A 17,214-nucleotide genomic window follows, 5' to 3' on the forward strand; every position below is an offset into this window, starting at 1 on the left:
TTAAACAAACAGGGTGACAATATACAGCCTTGACATACTCCTTTTCCTATTTGGAACCAGTCTGTTGTTCCATGTCCAGTTCTAACTGTTGCTTCCTGACCTGCATACAGGTTTCTCAAGAGGCAGATCAGCTGGTCTGGTATTCCCATCTCTTTCAGAATTTTCCACATAGTTACTTAAAATTCCCAGTCTAATAATATCAAAATCTGTGCCATATCTGAGTCTGGTTCTGAGGCATGACTTGTCTCTTCAGACTTTTTGCTTTTTCAGAATGTCCTGTAATTTTTTGTTGCAAGCTGTGTATGATATAAAAGGAACTGAGAGAGACCTGAGATGTGAGGTTTTATATTTATCTGAATAGGAGTTTAATTGTGTTTACTGTTAGCTGTAGGTGTCAGAGACTAATATTTCCTCTAGTATCTTTTCTTTTTTGGTCTATTTTTTTTTTTTTTTTTTGCCTTTGGGTTTTCCTAGAGACTCCTTAAATAGAGTCTGAGGCCTGTGGGACGTTCAGCTGCAGTCTCTGTTATTTTCAGGAGCCCTATTGATATGGTGTACGGTGTAGGGAGGAGAGGCATTCTAGAGTCCATGGTCAGGTCTCAGTCTTTTTGTGAGCCTGAGATGGGCATTTCTCTTTACCCCTAGTTGGTTCTTTGGTGGCTCAGTAAAGAATTCATCTGCCGATGCAGGAGATGCAGGAAATGAGGGTTTGATCCCTGGGTCAGGAAGATCCCCCGGAGAAGGAAATGGCAAGCCACTTTTGTGTTCTTGCCTGGGAAATCCCATGGACAGAGAAGCCCGGCAGGCTACAGTCCATGAAGTCGCAAAAGAATTGGATGTGACTTAGCAAGTAAACAACAACAAAAAAGGTTGGTTAGGCTTTGGTAAAACCCCAGTCAGTGAGGCTCTGGTAAATAGTTTTCCTTGACAGCAGGCCCTGAGAAAGAGAACAGAGAGCTTTGGGCATACTTTACTTTGCTCCTGCCCCTAACAGAGCATCAGGGAAAGTTGGGACCTGGTGGGGCTGCTGGAGGTAAAACTCATGAAACTGTGGGGCTTCCCCTGAAATTTTTAACGTGGAGTTTTTAACTTAAAAACTAGTTACAATGCTAGTAACTAGTCTACAATGAATCTCCAGCGATTCTTCAATTATAGTTTTAAGTCTTCCTACTAACTCCAGCGGGGGGCCTTCTGCTTCTGGGCATCTGTTCTTGGTAAGCAAAGACTCTCTGTATCCACTTCTTTGTCTCCTAGGGGCAGCAGTTTACCCTGTGACCTTAAGTCTCCGGTGGATGTAAGAAGAGTTGTTGATCTTCAGTTTATTCCATTTTTTTCTCTTTGGGGAAACAGTGATAACTTTCAACCTCTTTATATGTCAGACTGGAACCACAATGAGAATCATAATCAGCTTTACAGATTTATTATGATAATGACATTAAATATATAAGTTAATATTTAAGACATGATATATAGGAAGCAACTAATAAATGGAAGATATGTTTATTAATATTCCTAAAGATTTTTTTAATCAGACAAAATAACTAAATAAGAAAGTCAGTGTATTTTCAGTGAGTTGTTTCTCACTGGCCACAATTTATAGAGTGAGATCACTGCTGCACTGCAACTCATGTCATCTGGAGAGCCCCACTCACATTTTCCCAAATGTCAATATTTAGTTGGTGTTTAGGCATCATATAAAAAAATAAAACTAATCTTCATCATAAAAGGAAGCATTCCAAATATTATAAAATTATCAACATTAGCTAAAAAATGAATGGTTCTAACAAAAGGTTTGTGTCTCAGTTATATTCCCTATGCACAAGGACCATTCTACAGATCAGATCAAATCAGTCACTCAGTCGTGCCTGACTCTGTGACCCCATGAATCACAGCACGCCAGGCCTCCCTGTCCATCACCAACTCCCGGAGTGCACTGAGACTCACGTCCATCGAGTCAGTGATGCCATCCAGCCATCTCATCCTCTGTCATCCCCTTCTCCTCCTGCCCCCAATCCTTCCCAGCATCAGTCTTTTCCAATGAGTCAACTCTTCGCATGAGGTGGCCAAAGTACTGGAGTTTCAGCTTTAGTATCATTCCTTCCAAAGAAATCCCAGGGCTGATCTCCTTCAGAATGGACTGGTTGGCTCTCCTGTCAGTCCAAGGGACTCTCAAGAGTCTTCTCCAACACCACAGTTCAAAAGCATCAATTCTTCGGCACTCAGCCTTCTTCACAGTCCAACTCTCACATCCATACATGACCACAGGAAAAACCATAGACTTGACTAGACGAACCTTTGTTGGCAAAGTAATTTCTCTGCTTTTGAATATGCTATCTAGGTTGGTCGTAACTTTTCTTCCAAGGAGTAAGCATCTTTTAATTTCATGGCTGCAGTCACCATCTGTAGTGATTTTGGAGCCCAGAAAAATAAACTCTGACACTCTTTCCACTGTTTCCCCATCTATTTCCCATGAAGTGATGGGACCGGATGCCATGATATTCATTTTCTGAATGTTGAGTTTTAAGCCAACTTTTTTACTCTCCACTTTCACTTTCATCAAGAGGCTTTTGAGTTCTTCTTCACTTTCTGCCATAAGGGTGGTGTCATCTGCATATCTGAGGTTATTGATATTTCTCCCGGCAATCTTGATTCCAGCTTGTGTTTCTTCCAGTCCAGCGTTTCTCATGATGTACTCTGCATATAAGTTAAATAAGCAGGGTGACAATATACAGCCTTGACGAACTCATTTTCCTATTTGGAACCAGTCTGTTGTTCCATGTCCATTTCTAACTGTTGCTTCCTGACCTGCATACAGGTTTCTCAAGAGGCAGATCAGGTGGTCTGATATTCCCATCTCTTTGAGAATTTTCTGCAGTTGACTGTGATCCCCAAAGTCAAAGGCTTTGGCATAGTCAATAAAGCAGAAATAGATGTTTTTCTGGAACTCTCTTGCTTTTCCCATGATCCAGCGGATGTTGGCAATTTGATCTCTGGTTCTTCTGCCTTTTCTAAAACCAGCTTGAACATCAGGAAGTTCACGGTTCACATATTGCTGAAGCCTGGCTTGGAGAATTGTGAGCATTACTTTACTAGCATGTGAGATGAGTGCAACTGTGCGGTAGTTTAAGCGTTCTTTGGCATTGCCTTTCTTTGGGATTGGAATGAAAACTGACCTTTTCCAGTCCTGTGGCCACTGCTGAGTTTTCCAAATTTGCTGGCATATTGAGTGCAGCACTTTCACAGCATCATCTTTCAGGATTTGGAAGAGCTCAACTGGAATTCCATCACCTCCACTAGCTTTGTTCATAGTGATGCTTTCTAAGGCCCACTTGACTTCACATTCCAGGATGTATGGCTCTAGGTCAGTGATCACACCATTGTGATTATCTGGGTCGTGAAGATCTTTTTTGTACAGTTCTTCTGTGTATTCTTGCCATCTCTTCTTAATATCTTCTGCTTCTTTTAGGTCCATACCATTTCTGTCCTTTATCAAGCTCATCTTTGCATGAAATGTTCCTTTGGTGTCTCTAATTTTGTTGAAGAGATCTCTAGTCTTTCCCATTATGTTGTTTTCCTCTATTTCTTTGCATTGATTGCTGAAGAAGGCTTTCTTATCTCTTCTTGCTATTCTTTGGAACTCTGCATTCAGATGTTTGTATCTTTCCTTTTCTCCTTTGCTTTTTGCTTCTCTTCTTTTCACAGCTATTTGTAAGGCCTCCCCAGACAGCCATTTTGCTTTTTTGCATTTCTTTTCCATAGGGATGGTCTTGATCCCTGTCTCCTATACAATGTCATGAACCTCATTCCATAGTTCATCAGGCACTCTATCTATCAGATCTAGGCCCTTAAATCTATTTCTCACTTCTACTGTATAATCATAAGGGATTTGATTTAGGTCATACCTGAATGGTCTAGTGGTTTTCCCTACTTTCTTCAATTTGAGTCTGAATTTGGCAATAAGGAGTTCATGGTCTGAGCCACAGTCAGCTCCTGGTCTTGTTTTTGCTGACTGTATAGACCTTCTCCATCTTTGGCTGCAAAGAATATAATCAATCTTATTTCGGTGTTGACCATCTGGTGATGTCCATGTATAGAGTCTTCTCTTGTGTTGTTGGAAGAGGGTGTTTGTTATGACCAGTGCATTTTCTGAAGCCCTTTCTAAAAAAATCGGTTAATATGTGAAACACAAAGTCTGGTTCATGGGAGACAATAAACACATTTGTTGTTTTCCTTATCTCCTCCTTCCTTTCCCCTAGTGAGGACACATTAAAGTGAATTCTTCAAATTAAATGAATTCAGAAAAGCAGGGTTAAAATTTAGTCAATTTGTCAGTATTGAAAACTCAAAGATGTCACTAGTCGTAAGTGTATTCTAAGTTCTTAAGCTATCTGAATGTTAACATCTAAATTTATTATCTTATCATTGTACACCCTACTTTTTATGGCCCTCAAATTATAGTAGTATTATTTATAAGTGTTCTCTATTTAAAGCATTATCTGTGTCACTAAATATCAGAGATATCATTTGTCATTTAGCCTTCAGGGTAATAAACCATGCATTTGTCCTGTGGGTGATGCAGATGGCCCCTCAAAGAAGACCATGACTTCTAACACATCTCGTCTCCATCAATGTATATTTCACTATTTACTCTATTTTTTACTTTTCTCAAGCTATAAAACAATATGCCAATAGAGTAGCATTCCACAGACATGATGGTCCAGCATCTACTACCCCAAATTATCCACAAATAGAAAAGATATATAAGTCCTTGCTACTCAAGGTGTAGCCCATATACCAATGGCATTGATGTATGTTTATCCATTCTGTGTAACAAATACTCCAAAATTTAGCAAGGCAAACAACAAATGTGTTATCTCAGTTTCTGTGAGTCAGAAGTCTGGCACAGGTAAACAGTGTTTCTGGCTTGAGTCTCTTCAAAGTCTGCAATTAGCACATCAGATGGAGCTGCAGTCATTTCACAGCCCCCTCACTGCTTCATGCTCACTCACATAGGCAGTAGTAGTGGGCAGGCCTCTGTTCAGTTCAGTTCAGTTCAGTCACTCAGTCGTGTCCGACTCTTTGCGACCCCATGAATCGCAGCACGCCAGGCCTCCCACAGCACACCAGGCCTCCCTGTCCATCACCAACTCCCGGAGTTCACTCAAACTCACATCCATCGAGTCGGTGATGCCATCCAGCCATCTCATCCTCTGTCATCCCCTTCTCCTCCTGCCCCCAATCCCTCCCAGCATCAGAGCCTTTTCCAGTGAGTCAACTCTTCGCATGAAGTGGCCAAAGTACTGGAGTTTCAGCTTTAGCATCCTTCCTTCCAAAGAAATCCCAGGGCTGATCTCCTTTAAAATGGACTGGTTGGATCTCCTTGCAGTCCAAGGGACTCTCAAGAGTCTCCTCCAACACCACAGTTCAAAAGCATCAATTCTTCAGTGCCTAGCCCCTTGCTAACTATTGTCCAGAGATATCAGTTCCTTGTCATGGATATCTCACAATGGTACACCACACAGCCTGGCAGATTCCTCTCCTCTCAGCAAGTAAAAGAATGTACCCACGACAGAAAACAGTCTTTTTGTAATCTTTTCTCAGAACTGACATCACATCATTTTTGCCATATTGTATTCCTAAGAAACCAGTCGAAAGGTCCAGTCTACACTCAGGCCGGGATGTAGATATCAGGAAAGAGGGGGTTTTATTTGGAGGCATCTTAGAGGCTGCCTATCTCTACTGGCATCTGCTGAGAACTTGTTTGAAATGCAGGATCACAGAATTAGTGGAGAGAATCTGAATTTTAACAAGACTCCAAGGTAATGTGTATGTCAAGAAGCACTGCTCCAGGGAGCAAGGCCTACGTGCTTTATGCTTTGCAGAGGCTGCTTCTTCACCTAATTTTACTCACTGCTTAAAGTCACTTTCTAAGAATTGCAAAGGTTAATTTTCCTTGCAACTCAGTTCTCTCATACTCAACAAATAGGAAAATTATAGTTACTGAAGTATTACTGAAGTACTGCTGTGCTGCAGATAGCAGATTAGAAAAAATTGAGGGACTCAGGAAGAAAAAACGGCATAAGAACTGTGGCAAACAGATCTAATATCAATATCTAGTAGTTACTAAAAGAAAAAATTGAGCACTTTTATAAGAAGGGACCATATGAACAAAGGACTAACAAGCGATTACCTCAATAACCCCTAAGTGCATTGTTGAATAACTCTGAATTAGAAATACTCTGTTCATGGTGGTGGCCTCTTACTACTACTTGATTCTGTCTGGTTCTACTACTTTGTTCTATTTACAGAGATGGAGAAGTGCACAGCATATTTTAGAAATAAATCCATGAAAAATTATAGAAATGTAAATACTAAGTGGGTCTAAGTATCTTGATTATTCCCTTTCCAAATAGATTTTATATCTCAATGATGCTTAAAAGAATAATCTGTATTCAGTATTTGAAACCTTTCCATACAAGACCACTAATAACTTTGGTATAAATATTTTACATCTCCCTCAAATTCTACTTAGGGGAAAAGATAAAATTCCATTCCATACTGACTGTATGCTTAGTGACATCATGTTGGCAGCTTGACACTGGCCATTGTAGGAGTATTTACAGCATAGAAACTATAAAACTTCATAAATCAGAACTTGACTTAACTTTGTTGATTATCTTATAACAAGATCTTAAGGGGAAAATGATCCAATGGGGAAAATGTTGATACTACAGATTTGACTTAAAACTGTGTCATGTCCTTAGCTATTACATTATCCATAGCATAAAAAAATTACTGGGAAATACTCTGTATGCAGTCAAAAACATATCTAACTTAGCCAAATTGCTCCCATCACTGACAAATCCATAAAGCTCAGATGTTAACTCATGCTGAGGCTGAAACAGGTTTCAGTTTAATGAATATAATTTGCACTAGGGTGGAAAATGGTTAAACAACAGATCACATATCAGACTTAAGGAAGAAAAATTATTTAGAAAAGAGTTAGTGGACTGGGATCAATTCTATTTGTTCAATTATGGTTGGACTGAAACTAGAAGTTGCTGTCTGTATAATAATTCAACAAAAATAAACAAAAGGAGTTTCTGAGAATCAGTTACAGTACATGAAATTGACAATAAAAGGTACTGTATATTTTATTTTATAAAACATTCTATATAAATTATATATAATTTTATATAAATATTTTAGTATTATTTGTATCAGCACAGTTTCTATTATGTGCATGTGTGCATGTTTGTGTGTGTGTAGCTTTCCAGGCAGCCAACCATTCAACATTTCCCAGCACAGCACCCTGCCTCCTGCTTCCCTCCCATTGGAGACACAGCCACTACAAATCACGGGGGGGCACATTACCAAATCCGAGCCTTCCGTGTAAAAATCGCACTTTAAATTCTAAATTAGAAAAATGAACATGCAGAAAGAACATTTATTATAGGTTAGCAGAAACTCTTCTGGTCTGTGTTCTGTGTGGGAGCTCTTCTATTACAAATATGGGGAGTCCATGTTTCAGTGACATCATTCCAAATGAATTTAAGCTCAGGTGATTTATAGTCTTATACATTAGCCAGAATTATACTTTGCATATACATATTGAAATCTCTCAAGAAAGAAATTTTCACTGTATTAGGTTATGGTAAAGGAGTTTTCATCACAGGCATCTAAGTATCAACTGGAGCTAAAACCTGACCGAAAAAAAAAAAAAAAAAAAACCTGACCGAATAAGGCTGTAGAGTTCTCTGTCTTCCTTTGGTAATCAGAGGACTCACCAGCAGACACTATACAGATCTCATGAGCAGGCCTGATGGCAGGAATTTATGTTCAAGATTCAGGAGAGTCACATGTGCCCCTTTCAAATAAACCAGATGCAGCTATCTAATTTATCAAAACAATATCAATTGGTCAGCTGTGCTGATGATAGTGTTTTTATGTATGTAATTTAGTCTTTGGGGAAATTACCCCTCTATGAGGTTTTGGGAAAACAGTGAACTGTTTTAGTTATTGTTCATTTCCACATAAAAACAATTCTAATGGAGGAAGACAAAGCTGACTGATAGAAAAATGGAATCCTCTGTTGCCCAATTCAAAACAAATTCTGTTGTAAATTTTGAACTGGCTACGAAAGCAGAGGAAAACTTTGGCAGACTAGCTCTGACTTGCAAATGCTACATGCTCTTCTCCTAACGCATTCTAAACCCAAAGCATTGGATGCAAGTATTGTACTGTGTCTTCTCAGACTGCAGTAAGATGGTGCCATCCTTAAGGGTCCTCTGGACAAAACAGGAGTGCTTTAGAAATACAGCTATTAATGAAACTGCTAGAAATTTTAAGGATGAGTAGACAGGAAATCTGTATTCTTCAGAGGATGTGGCAAATTTGAGGAGGGAGTACATTTAGACAAGAGGAGGTTATACAAAGGGAACATGCAGATAAACTGGGATAAACTATTAGAGAAATAATATTCTAAGTATCTTTACAACAGCCCTTTAATTTAGTACATTAGATGCTTTTGATTTTTTTTTTAGATATTTAGAAATAAATACAGCTAGAAAAAAGGCCTTCCGCCAATTACAAATTTGAAAAAAAAAATGCTGATTGTTTTTTTCACCTTAGACACTAGGATTAGGACATCACATTAAAAGGTAAATCTAATTTATTCTCCTTCCTTCATATTCATGATCACTAACTTGCTTGCAAAATAGTCTTCCTATAACAGCTTGCTGGACATTTGGGATTTGGGTCATGGATACTGTGGATTTTACAGTAGGTTGCATAACTGGGAGATGGCCTGCTTTTATCTGATTAGTCAATTCCCATAAATAAAAAGATAAGAATGGTACAGGGGAGCTTTGTGAGAGATATGAACACTGGTGCTATGCAAGCCTGCAGGATGACAAGAAGGAATAAGCAATGTCCCTATTTGGCAGATATATTCAGCAGCTCATGTGCACATTTCAGTTAATATATAGACCCATTAAATATGGTATGTATGTTTATCTTGGCACAGAACACAAATATTACTTTTAGTGAAACCCAAATGGCAAGAGCTAAAATTACTATCGCCACAGAATTTCTGATAAGGTGATTAAAATTCACATAGAGCTCAAACTCTAGCCATGAGCTTTTACTAGCTAAGTAATTTGCCAGAGATGGAGCAGTAAATTAATTGCTCTGTCTCCTGTATAGCTTGAATGATTCTCTCATAGCAGAAACAATTTAGTAATCAAATGGCCACAGGAATGACAATCAGAGACTATGTTAGAATGAAGGGAAGTCCTGAGATGATCTGATCTACAGAATCTTCTTATAACAATTTCAATGAAACCTCAATACAGAGAGCAGAGAAAAGTGATACGTGGATTTCTCTACTGAATTACATTTTCAATATTGGGCAGAAATTAGACTTTGTTCACAGACAGCTTTACTATGTCTATTGAGTCCAGGGGTTCACCAGAGCTCAAAATTAATCCCCAGGATTCTTCTTCTTGTATAAGAAGATTGTATATGCCAAGTCACCTTGCCCAAAGGTAGACTGTGACAATGACAGGCCAGAGCTCTGTCCTGGGTTCCTTACACACCACCACCAAAGAAGTCAGTTTATTTGGCAACTTCATGATGAAGTGAAAGCATGGCCATATTCCTTCTTGGATTCCAGTGAGACAATTCATAACCTTTGTATTTTTGTAGTAGTAAAATGATAGATCGGACAAAAACATAGATCTGGAAAAGTTTATTATTAAGAATATTTGCTTTTCAAGACCCCCCATTAAGTTCTTCTATAGACCAGTTCATTGATCATAATTGACATGAAATTTCAGTCTTCATTCTGTCTAGAGTTGAGAGACCTATTTTGCTACAATTTTGAGGCACGAGAGGCTTATTAAGTACGAAGATGGGCTGTACTGCAATACCTAAGGGCCAGAGGTGACAAGTGAAGAGGAAAAGAGGAAAGGACATTGACATCTCTTTGGATCAATTAATGCAAACCTTATAAAAAAATCTTTTTTTGGTAGCATCCTATTTGTTTGTTCCCTTTGTTTAATTTCTTTCACCAAGTGTTTACAGAACAGTGTTGTTGTATTAGTACGAGTTACCACCTCCGAACACACAGAATAATGCTTGGAGTGTGATTTACGTCGTGAAGTCCACTTCCTTTCAGAGATACTCTCTTGTAACCTATACATTTAAGCTGGGAATAACCTTGCCCTAGTTACTCAGTGTTTGAACTCTGTGAGTTGGTGGGAGTGGGATTCCGTGCTTGGAATGCTTTAATACTGAAGAGCTCTTTCTTGCTACCTTATTCTTTCCCCTCAAGCACTGTATCACTAGCAAGTGTTAGTCAGTCATTTGTGTCCGACTCTTGCCGATTCTTCAGGCAAGAACCCTGGAGTCGGTTGTCATTCCCTTCTCCAGGGGATCTTCCCAACCCAGGGATTGAACCTGGGTCTCGCATATTGCAGGCAGATTCTTAACCATCTAAGCCACTAGAGAAGCCCTATGGTATTACTGACTTATAGCAAAACTCAAGGGAGGGGCATTCTTGACAGATGGTTCATCTTATGGCAATCATTCAGGCCTTGGACAAATAAGACTTGTACATCCACTATGCGTTAAGCACTCTTAGAGGTCTTGGGTACAGTGGTGAACAGGACAGACCAAGTCCCCTGCCCTCTGTGATGGCTTACATGCTCATATGGGAGACAGAAAATAAAAAGTAAACAAGTAATAAGTAGGATGATTTCCATTAGTCATAAGTATTATGAAGGGAACATAAAAATGTAGAAATGCTGTGTACAACTAAGCACAGGAATTAGATACTATGATTGATCAGCAAGGGGCTCTCCAAGGAGGGGTCACTTAAACTCAGACCATGAGGAAGTCCTCCCAACCACCACTGTCCTCAGAGAAACATCCTGGGATCTTGTAAGACCTCAAGTGGGAAAACCACACAGGTTCCCGCCCACTGGGCAAGACTGCTGTCTTCTGAATGGATGGGCAGACTTCCTAAGGACTGATGTGCATAACAGTGAGGAAAGGCAGGGCAGCTGCTGGGGACAGAAGCCACATGGTGATTTAGCCCTGGTGGTGGATCGTTCCTGCTTTGAAGGTTCACCAGGAGTAACATAACTGTACCTTAATTCCAGGAGAAAGCACTATTAGGTGGAGTGCCAGGTAACAGGCAGACAGCCGTGTGAACCGAATGGCCCAGGGCTCGCTCCCACGGTGGGAAGCTGTTTACTCTCTCCCCGGAGGACACAGGGTTAGATGCAGTTAAGTGTGTAATCATTATCAGCCTGACCAACACGTTCTTAGTGACTTGCTTTCGTCATATTTTCCCCTACAGTGGTTCAATGGCCTGTGAATGTTTGCTTTCAGAAGAAAAGAATTTTTTTATTTAAATAAATCATTTCATGGTCAAAGGAAGCTTTTGTTACTTCAGAGTCTACTCCCCTCTCATTCATATTGCTCAACAAAACTGAACACTTCTTATGTGATGCAGCCACTGTGTAGCTCAGACAAAAACTGCTGGGAAAAGAGTATAAGTATGTTTTAACCCTCCAGTGACACAGTTGCTGGGAATGTGCATTATTGTCTTAAGAGCTGAACTTTCTCAGATCCTAAAATTACGACTATTTCCCCTCCGCAAAATCAATCCATCCTTAAAACAGACCATAAGAGATGGACAAAACATAAGACACAGCTTTTTTAAGGAACTGAAAGCTTAGCTGAAGAAACAGCTAAAAGACACAATAATAGGTAGCAACATAAGTGTACAAAATTAAGGTAGACTGTCAGATACAAACTACACAGTAGAGGGTAAACAGGCCAGCAGAAGAGATACTTCATGGAAGAATTAGGACTTTAAGAATGGGGAGGATTTGGAGGGGAAAACAGTATTTCAAGTGAAGGGAGTAACAGGGAATATGTCCAGATCTGGGCATGCGCAGGAACATTCTGACAGGACAGGGTGGGGATGTGAACAAATGCAGCTGTGGTTCATCTGGGGAGCTGTTGGGAAATGGCCACACTTCCATTGCACTGTTCCTACAATGGGCACAGCATGTTTTATCGGCTACAGATGCTTAACTGAACAATTTTGCAAGACTTTGACTTCTATTGATTTTCCTGGCTCCTCTGTGGATGTTCTAGGCAAATTGTTGGTCATTTGTAAATATTTGTTGTATTACTTGTAATTTGAACAGTATTTTGATGACTCATAGGGTGTGGGGGTAAATTCAAATATAAAAAAATTGCCACAAAACCTCCTTCCCCCACACAACCTTAAAGCAAGGTCACTGAGACAACACCACAAATAGAAAACCATCTCAAGACTTACTAAGTTCTGTTCATGGATGTCTCAGAGAAAATTGATTTTCCTTGCTGACTGCCTAAGAATTTTTGGTACATTTCTCAGAGAAGATAAGGTAGTCTCCTAAGTCACTTTATTTAATATCCTAGGTAGATTAACGGTTTTTAAATTATACTTCATACTTTATACATACATACGTAAGCATTTTTGTACATATACACATGGAATTTACCTGCAATCTTAAATCTCTGAAGTCATCCTAAAAATTTCATCTCTCTTAATAGCTGTCTGTCACATTCACTCAATCCAAAGTTCTCCTTCAGAGATGGATTGTTTCCTAGAAATACATTTACAATATAAATGCATATATAAGCTTCTTTCTCTCTTTTGACTTGAGTCACTCACAACAGAGTGCCTTGGATAATTCTAGAAACCCATAAATCTGAATTATCCTGGGTGTTCAAGAGAGAATAAGCAAGGCCCAGTCTCCTGGGTTAAAAGACCTCAGGCGAAAAAAAATTGGAATTTCATTTAAACCCTGATGAATGTGACTAGGACCTCTGGTGGCTAAATCTGTCCTTGCCTCACAGTCCAGTCCACTGGAATCTCTGTAGGAGCCTTATCTCTTCAATTCCAACCAGAACAAGGGCTATCTTGCAGCGCTCTCCCCCTACTTCCTTCAGAAACAATCTTCATGTTAATAGATATTCCTGTTGAACTGTAGGGCCTACAGAGAAATTCTGCTTTGTAACTAAGACAGATTTCTCTGAAGTAATTTAAAACCATCAGAAAGACTACATACCTAGAAGTCATTTAAGGGAACTGTCCCAGAGTCTCATATCCCAGTTTTGATTGGAGCTGCTCTTGACACATCTGAAGGAAATAATGAAATATACAGAAAATACTTGTACACTTCATTGTGTAAAGTAGATCAGCCTCATTTATCAGCCTCTTGGATTCAGGGAATATTGAAACAATTTGGTTCCTGTTAAACATGAAAGCATTTTTCAGCACTACATATTTGTCAGTATAGTCATAAAAGGTACAGACATTTTCTGTACTCTTAATTTTTTATTTGCAGATTTCAGTTTCTTCATCTATAAAAGAAGGATAGAAATAATAATACTTAAGGCACAGGGTTATTATTGAGTTGACCAAATGTTCGCTTGGTCATTTCTATAACATCGAAAAACCTGAATGAACTTTTTGGCCAACCCAATATAATGCATGTAGAGCTTTTATTAATGGTGTTTGTCACCTAATCTCTCAAAAATAGGAGCTGCTACAATGATGATGATGATTCCTTAATTTCTACAGATTCCTATCCCCCCTTCTCTCAATATCCACACACATACTCAATTAACAAGGATAAACTATTAAATCTGAGCTTCCCTGGTGGCTCAGTGGTAAAGAATTCTGCCTGCCAATGCAGGAGACACAGGTTCAATCCCTGGGTCAGGAAGATCCCCTGGAGAAGGAAATGGCAAGCCACTCCAGTATTCTTGCCTGGGAAATCACTTGGATAGAGGACTACAGTCCATGGGGTCACAAAAGAGTCAGACACAACCAAGCAACTAAAACAACAACAACAAACAATCTGGCCATAGAGAGCACAAGTCTCTTGACAGAATCTGTCATTCAATAGGCTATTTCCAGGCAGCTTGGTGAAGGTCAGAGATGCAGTGAGAGTTCATAGTCCCTTTCAGAGCCTGTTAAGGCTGGAAGGAAGTGAGTTCTTTGAATATGACTCCTAGCCTTTGTCAGCAGTTTTCAAAAAGATCCCGCGCTCAAGTAAATTTGTATTTTATTCTCTGAATGTAAAATGATGGACTGCAGGAGACAGAATTTAAATGACTTTGGGGTCTTTCAAGAACACAGACTAACTGGCAGGTCTCTCCTCTCTCCCTGCCCTCCACAGGTTAACCTCAGAGCCACAGACGGGAAGCTCATGCGCCAGTTGCTCCTCATCAATGAGAGCATTGAGTCCATCAAGTGGATGATTGAAGAGAAAGCCACCATCACCAGCCGAGGCAGCAGTCTGAGTGGCAGCCTGTGCAGCTTACTGGAGAGTCAGAGCACCTCCTTACACGGCAGCTGCAACAGCCTCCACGATGGCAGTGATGGGCTCGACGGCATCTCCGTGGGGAGCTACCTGGACACTTTGGCGGATGACGTCCCAGGCCATCACACCCCCTCAGACTTGGACCAGTTCAGTGACAGTTCAGTCGTAGGGGACTCACACGCACTGTACAAGCGTCCCAAGTTGGATTCTGAATACTACTGCTTTGGCTAATGCCCCAGTTTAATGCATGGGATTGGTGTGCAATTAACTTGTATTTATCCTCCTTCTCCGCTGCTATATTTTTGGTGTGAATTTTTTTTTTTTTTTTTTTAGTACGACAACCTTTTAAAAGGAAGCTTATTTTGAATGGCTTGATGGTGTTTCTGTTGCTCCTAGTATTTCTCGTCTGGACTGATTTCTCTTTCTCTCTTAAGTCTCTCTATTTATTATGATGATTTTTCTCCCTTCTTTCACAGTGGCACAAATAAAGTAGGGGGAAAAGAATAAGCAATAATTATATCTTTGCTTTTGTTTTCAGAGCAAGGGGTCAGGGATTACAAGATAAACTTCGCTAAATTTTACAATAAACCAAAATCTCATAATAGCTGATTTTGTTGTCTGTATTCTTAAATGATTCAAAGGTTTGTTTTCCAGAAAACACTGTGGTTTATTACTGTTTTTATATTGGTTGGACAACATGCTTGGGACTAAGCTAGGCATTATTTTGAGGCCACAAGTTCCTAGTGTGTAATCAATAATACCGCTAACCACACATTGCTCATGACAACCATTAGGAAGCCCCAACTCTATGCAATCTATTCAATTCAAGTTTGTGTTCATACTGTAGATGATCATTTTGTCACCAGTGATTCTAACTCAAGCTGTAGACAAATTTGTGTAATTAAATATATGATTCTCCCAAATTTCAAAGAATAATTGAAATTAAGTAAAAAGGTGATTAGAGGTTAAGGTGTCCTAGATTTATTGTATTCTGAGATTTTGTTGATGTTTACTATAAGCACTTTACAATTATAGGGTATATAAAAACATAGATTCATACAATGGATGTATGATGGATGAATGAAGTCGGAAGTAGTATCACTATTTACTTACAAAACCTAACAGATCCTTTCATTCTGAGAAGAATAAATAATTTCTTTGTTTTCTGGAATGATGTCTGAAATATCATTCATGTAGTGAAAATTTCAATGTGATATTAATCTTCTACATTTCCTTTATCTTGATGATTCCTCGTGAGTAAATCTAATTGAGATTTCAAACTGTTCTCTGTAATGATACATGTTTCTGCACTAAACACTTGACAATGTGAACCAAAAACTCTACTCGTAACTGAAAAATGGCCATACTCCAGAAATAATTTCCCCCAAATTTCCTTTGTTATTATACATATTACACACGGTCAAATTTATTATTTCCAAGTTATATATTATTCAATTTCCAATTAAGATCTACGGGGTCTATATTTCACACTGGTCCTTTTTTCATAAATCGTAGATAAAATCCTGATCAACAACAATCTCAAGATGTCAGGATTGTCTCCCTTCTGTGTTTGAGGAAAATGAAACACAAAGAAGGCAGGTAACTGGGTCAGATCTCCCAGTAATTGTCAAAATTGGAATTTAAACTTAAGTCTGTCTGATTCTAAAAATAAAACTTGGTAATAAAACTTGGTACCTGTAGTTTTCTTTTTTTGTGGGATCTTTGTCAGGTTTTGGTATTAGGTGGCCTCATAGAATGAGTTTGGAAGTTTACCTTCCTCTGCAATTTTCTGGAAGAGTTTGAGCAGGATAGGTGTTAGCTCTTCTCTAAATTTTTGGTAGAATTCAGCTGTGAAGCCATCTGGACCTGGGCTTTTGTGTGCTGGAAGATTTTTGATTACAGTTTCAATTTCCGTGCTTGTGATGGGTCTGTTAAGGTTTTCTATTTCTTCCTGGTCGAGTTTTGGAAAGTTGTACTTTTCTAAGAATTTGTCCATTTCTTCCTCGTTGTCCATTTTATTGGCATATAATTGTTGATAGTAGTCTCTTATGATCCTTTGTATTTCTGTGTTGTCTGTTGTGATCTCTCCATTTTCGTTTCTAATTTTATTGATTTGATTTTTCTCCCTTTGTTTCTTGGTTAGTCTGGCTAATGGTTTGTCAATTTTATTTATCCTTTCAAAGAACCAGCTTTTGGCTTTGTTGATTTTTGCTATGGTCTCTTTTGTTTCTTTTGCATTTATTTCTGCTCTAATTTTTAAGATTTCTTTTCTTCTACTAACCCTGGGGTTCTTCATTTCTTCCTTTTCTAGTTGCTTTGGGTGTAGAGTTAGGTTATTTATTTGACTTTTTTCTTGTTTCTTGAGGTATGCCTGTATTGCTATGAACTTTCCCCTTAGCACTGCTTTTACCGTGTCCCACAGGTTTGGGGTTGTTGTGTTTTCATTTTCATTCGTTTCTATGCAAATTTTGATTTCTTTTTTGATTTCTTCTGTGATTTGTTGGTTATTCAGCAGCATGTTGTTCAGCCTCCATATGTTGGAATTTTTAATAGTTTTTCTCCTGTAATTGAGATCTAATCTTACTGCATTGTGGTCAGAAAAGATGCTTGGAATGATTTCTATTTTTTTGAATTTACCAAGGCTAGCTTTATGGCCCAGGATGTGATCTATCCTGGAGAAGGTTCCATGTGCGCTTGAGAAAAAGGTGAAATTCATTGTTTTGGGGTGAAATGTCCTATAGATATCAATTAGGTCTAACTGGTCTATTGTATCATTTAAAGTTTGTGTTTCCTTGTTAATTTTCTGTTTAGTTGATCTATCCAT

At 38.9% G+C, this 17,214-nt stretch overlaps 1 protein-coding gene across 1 annotated transcript in view; it reads left to right on the plus strand.

The window, feature by feature from the left end:
* Nucleotides 1-16,047, plus strand: part of LURAP1L (leucine rich adaptor protein 1 like) — a 55,391-nt gene extending 39,344 nt beyond the window's left edge. Inside the window, exon 2 of the mRNA XM_005891016.3 lies at nucleotides 14,247-16,047. Coding sequence (XP_005891078.2) covers nucleotides 14,247-14,621 — 375 coding nt within the window. The 3' untranslated portion in view covers nucleotides 14,622-16,047. The remainder of the gene's footprint in view (nucleotides 1-14,246) is intronic.
* The last annotated feature ends 1,167 nt before the right edge of the window (nucleotides 16,048-17,214 follow it).

This window comes from Bos mutus, chromosome 8 (genome assembly GCF_027580195.1).
Source record: "Bos mutus isolate GX-2022 chromosome 8, NWIPB_WYAK_1.1, whole genome shotgun sequence".
In the NCBI taxonomy this organism is placed as follows: domain Eukaryota; kingdom Metazoa; phylum Chordata; class Mammalia; order Artiodactyla; family Bovidae; genus Bos; species Bos mutus.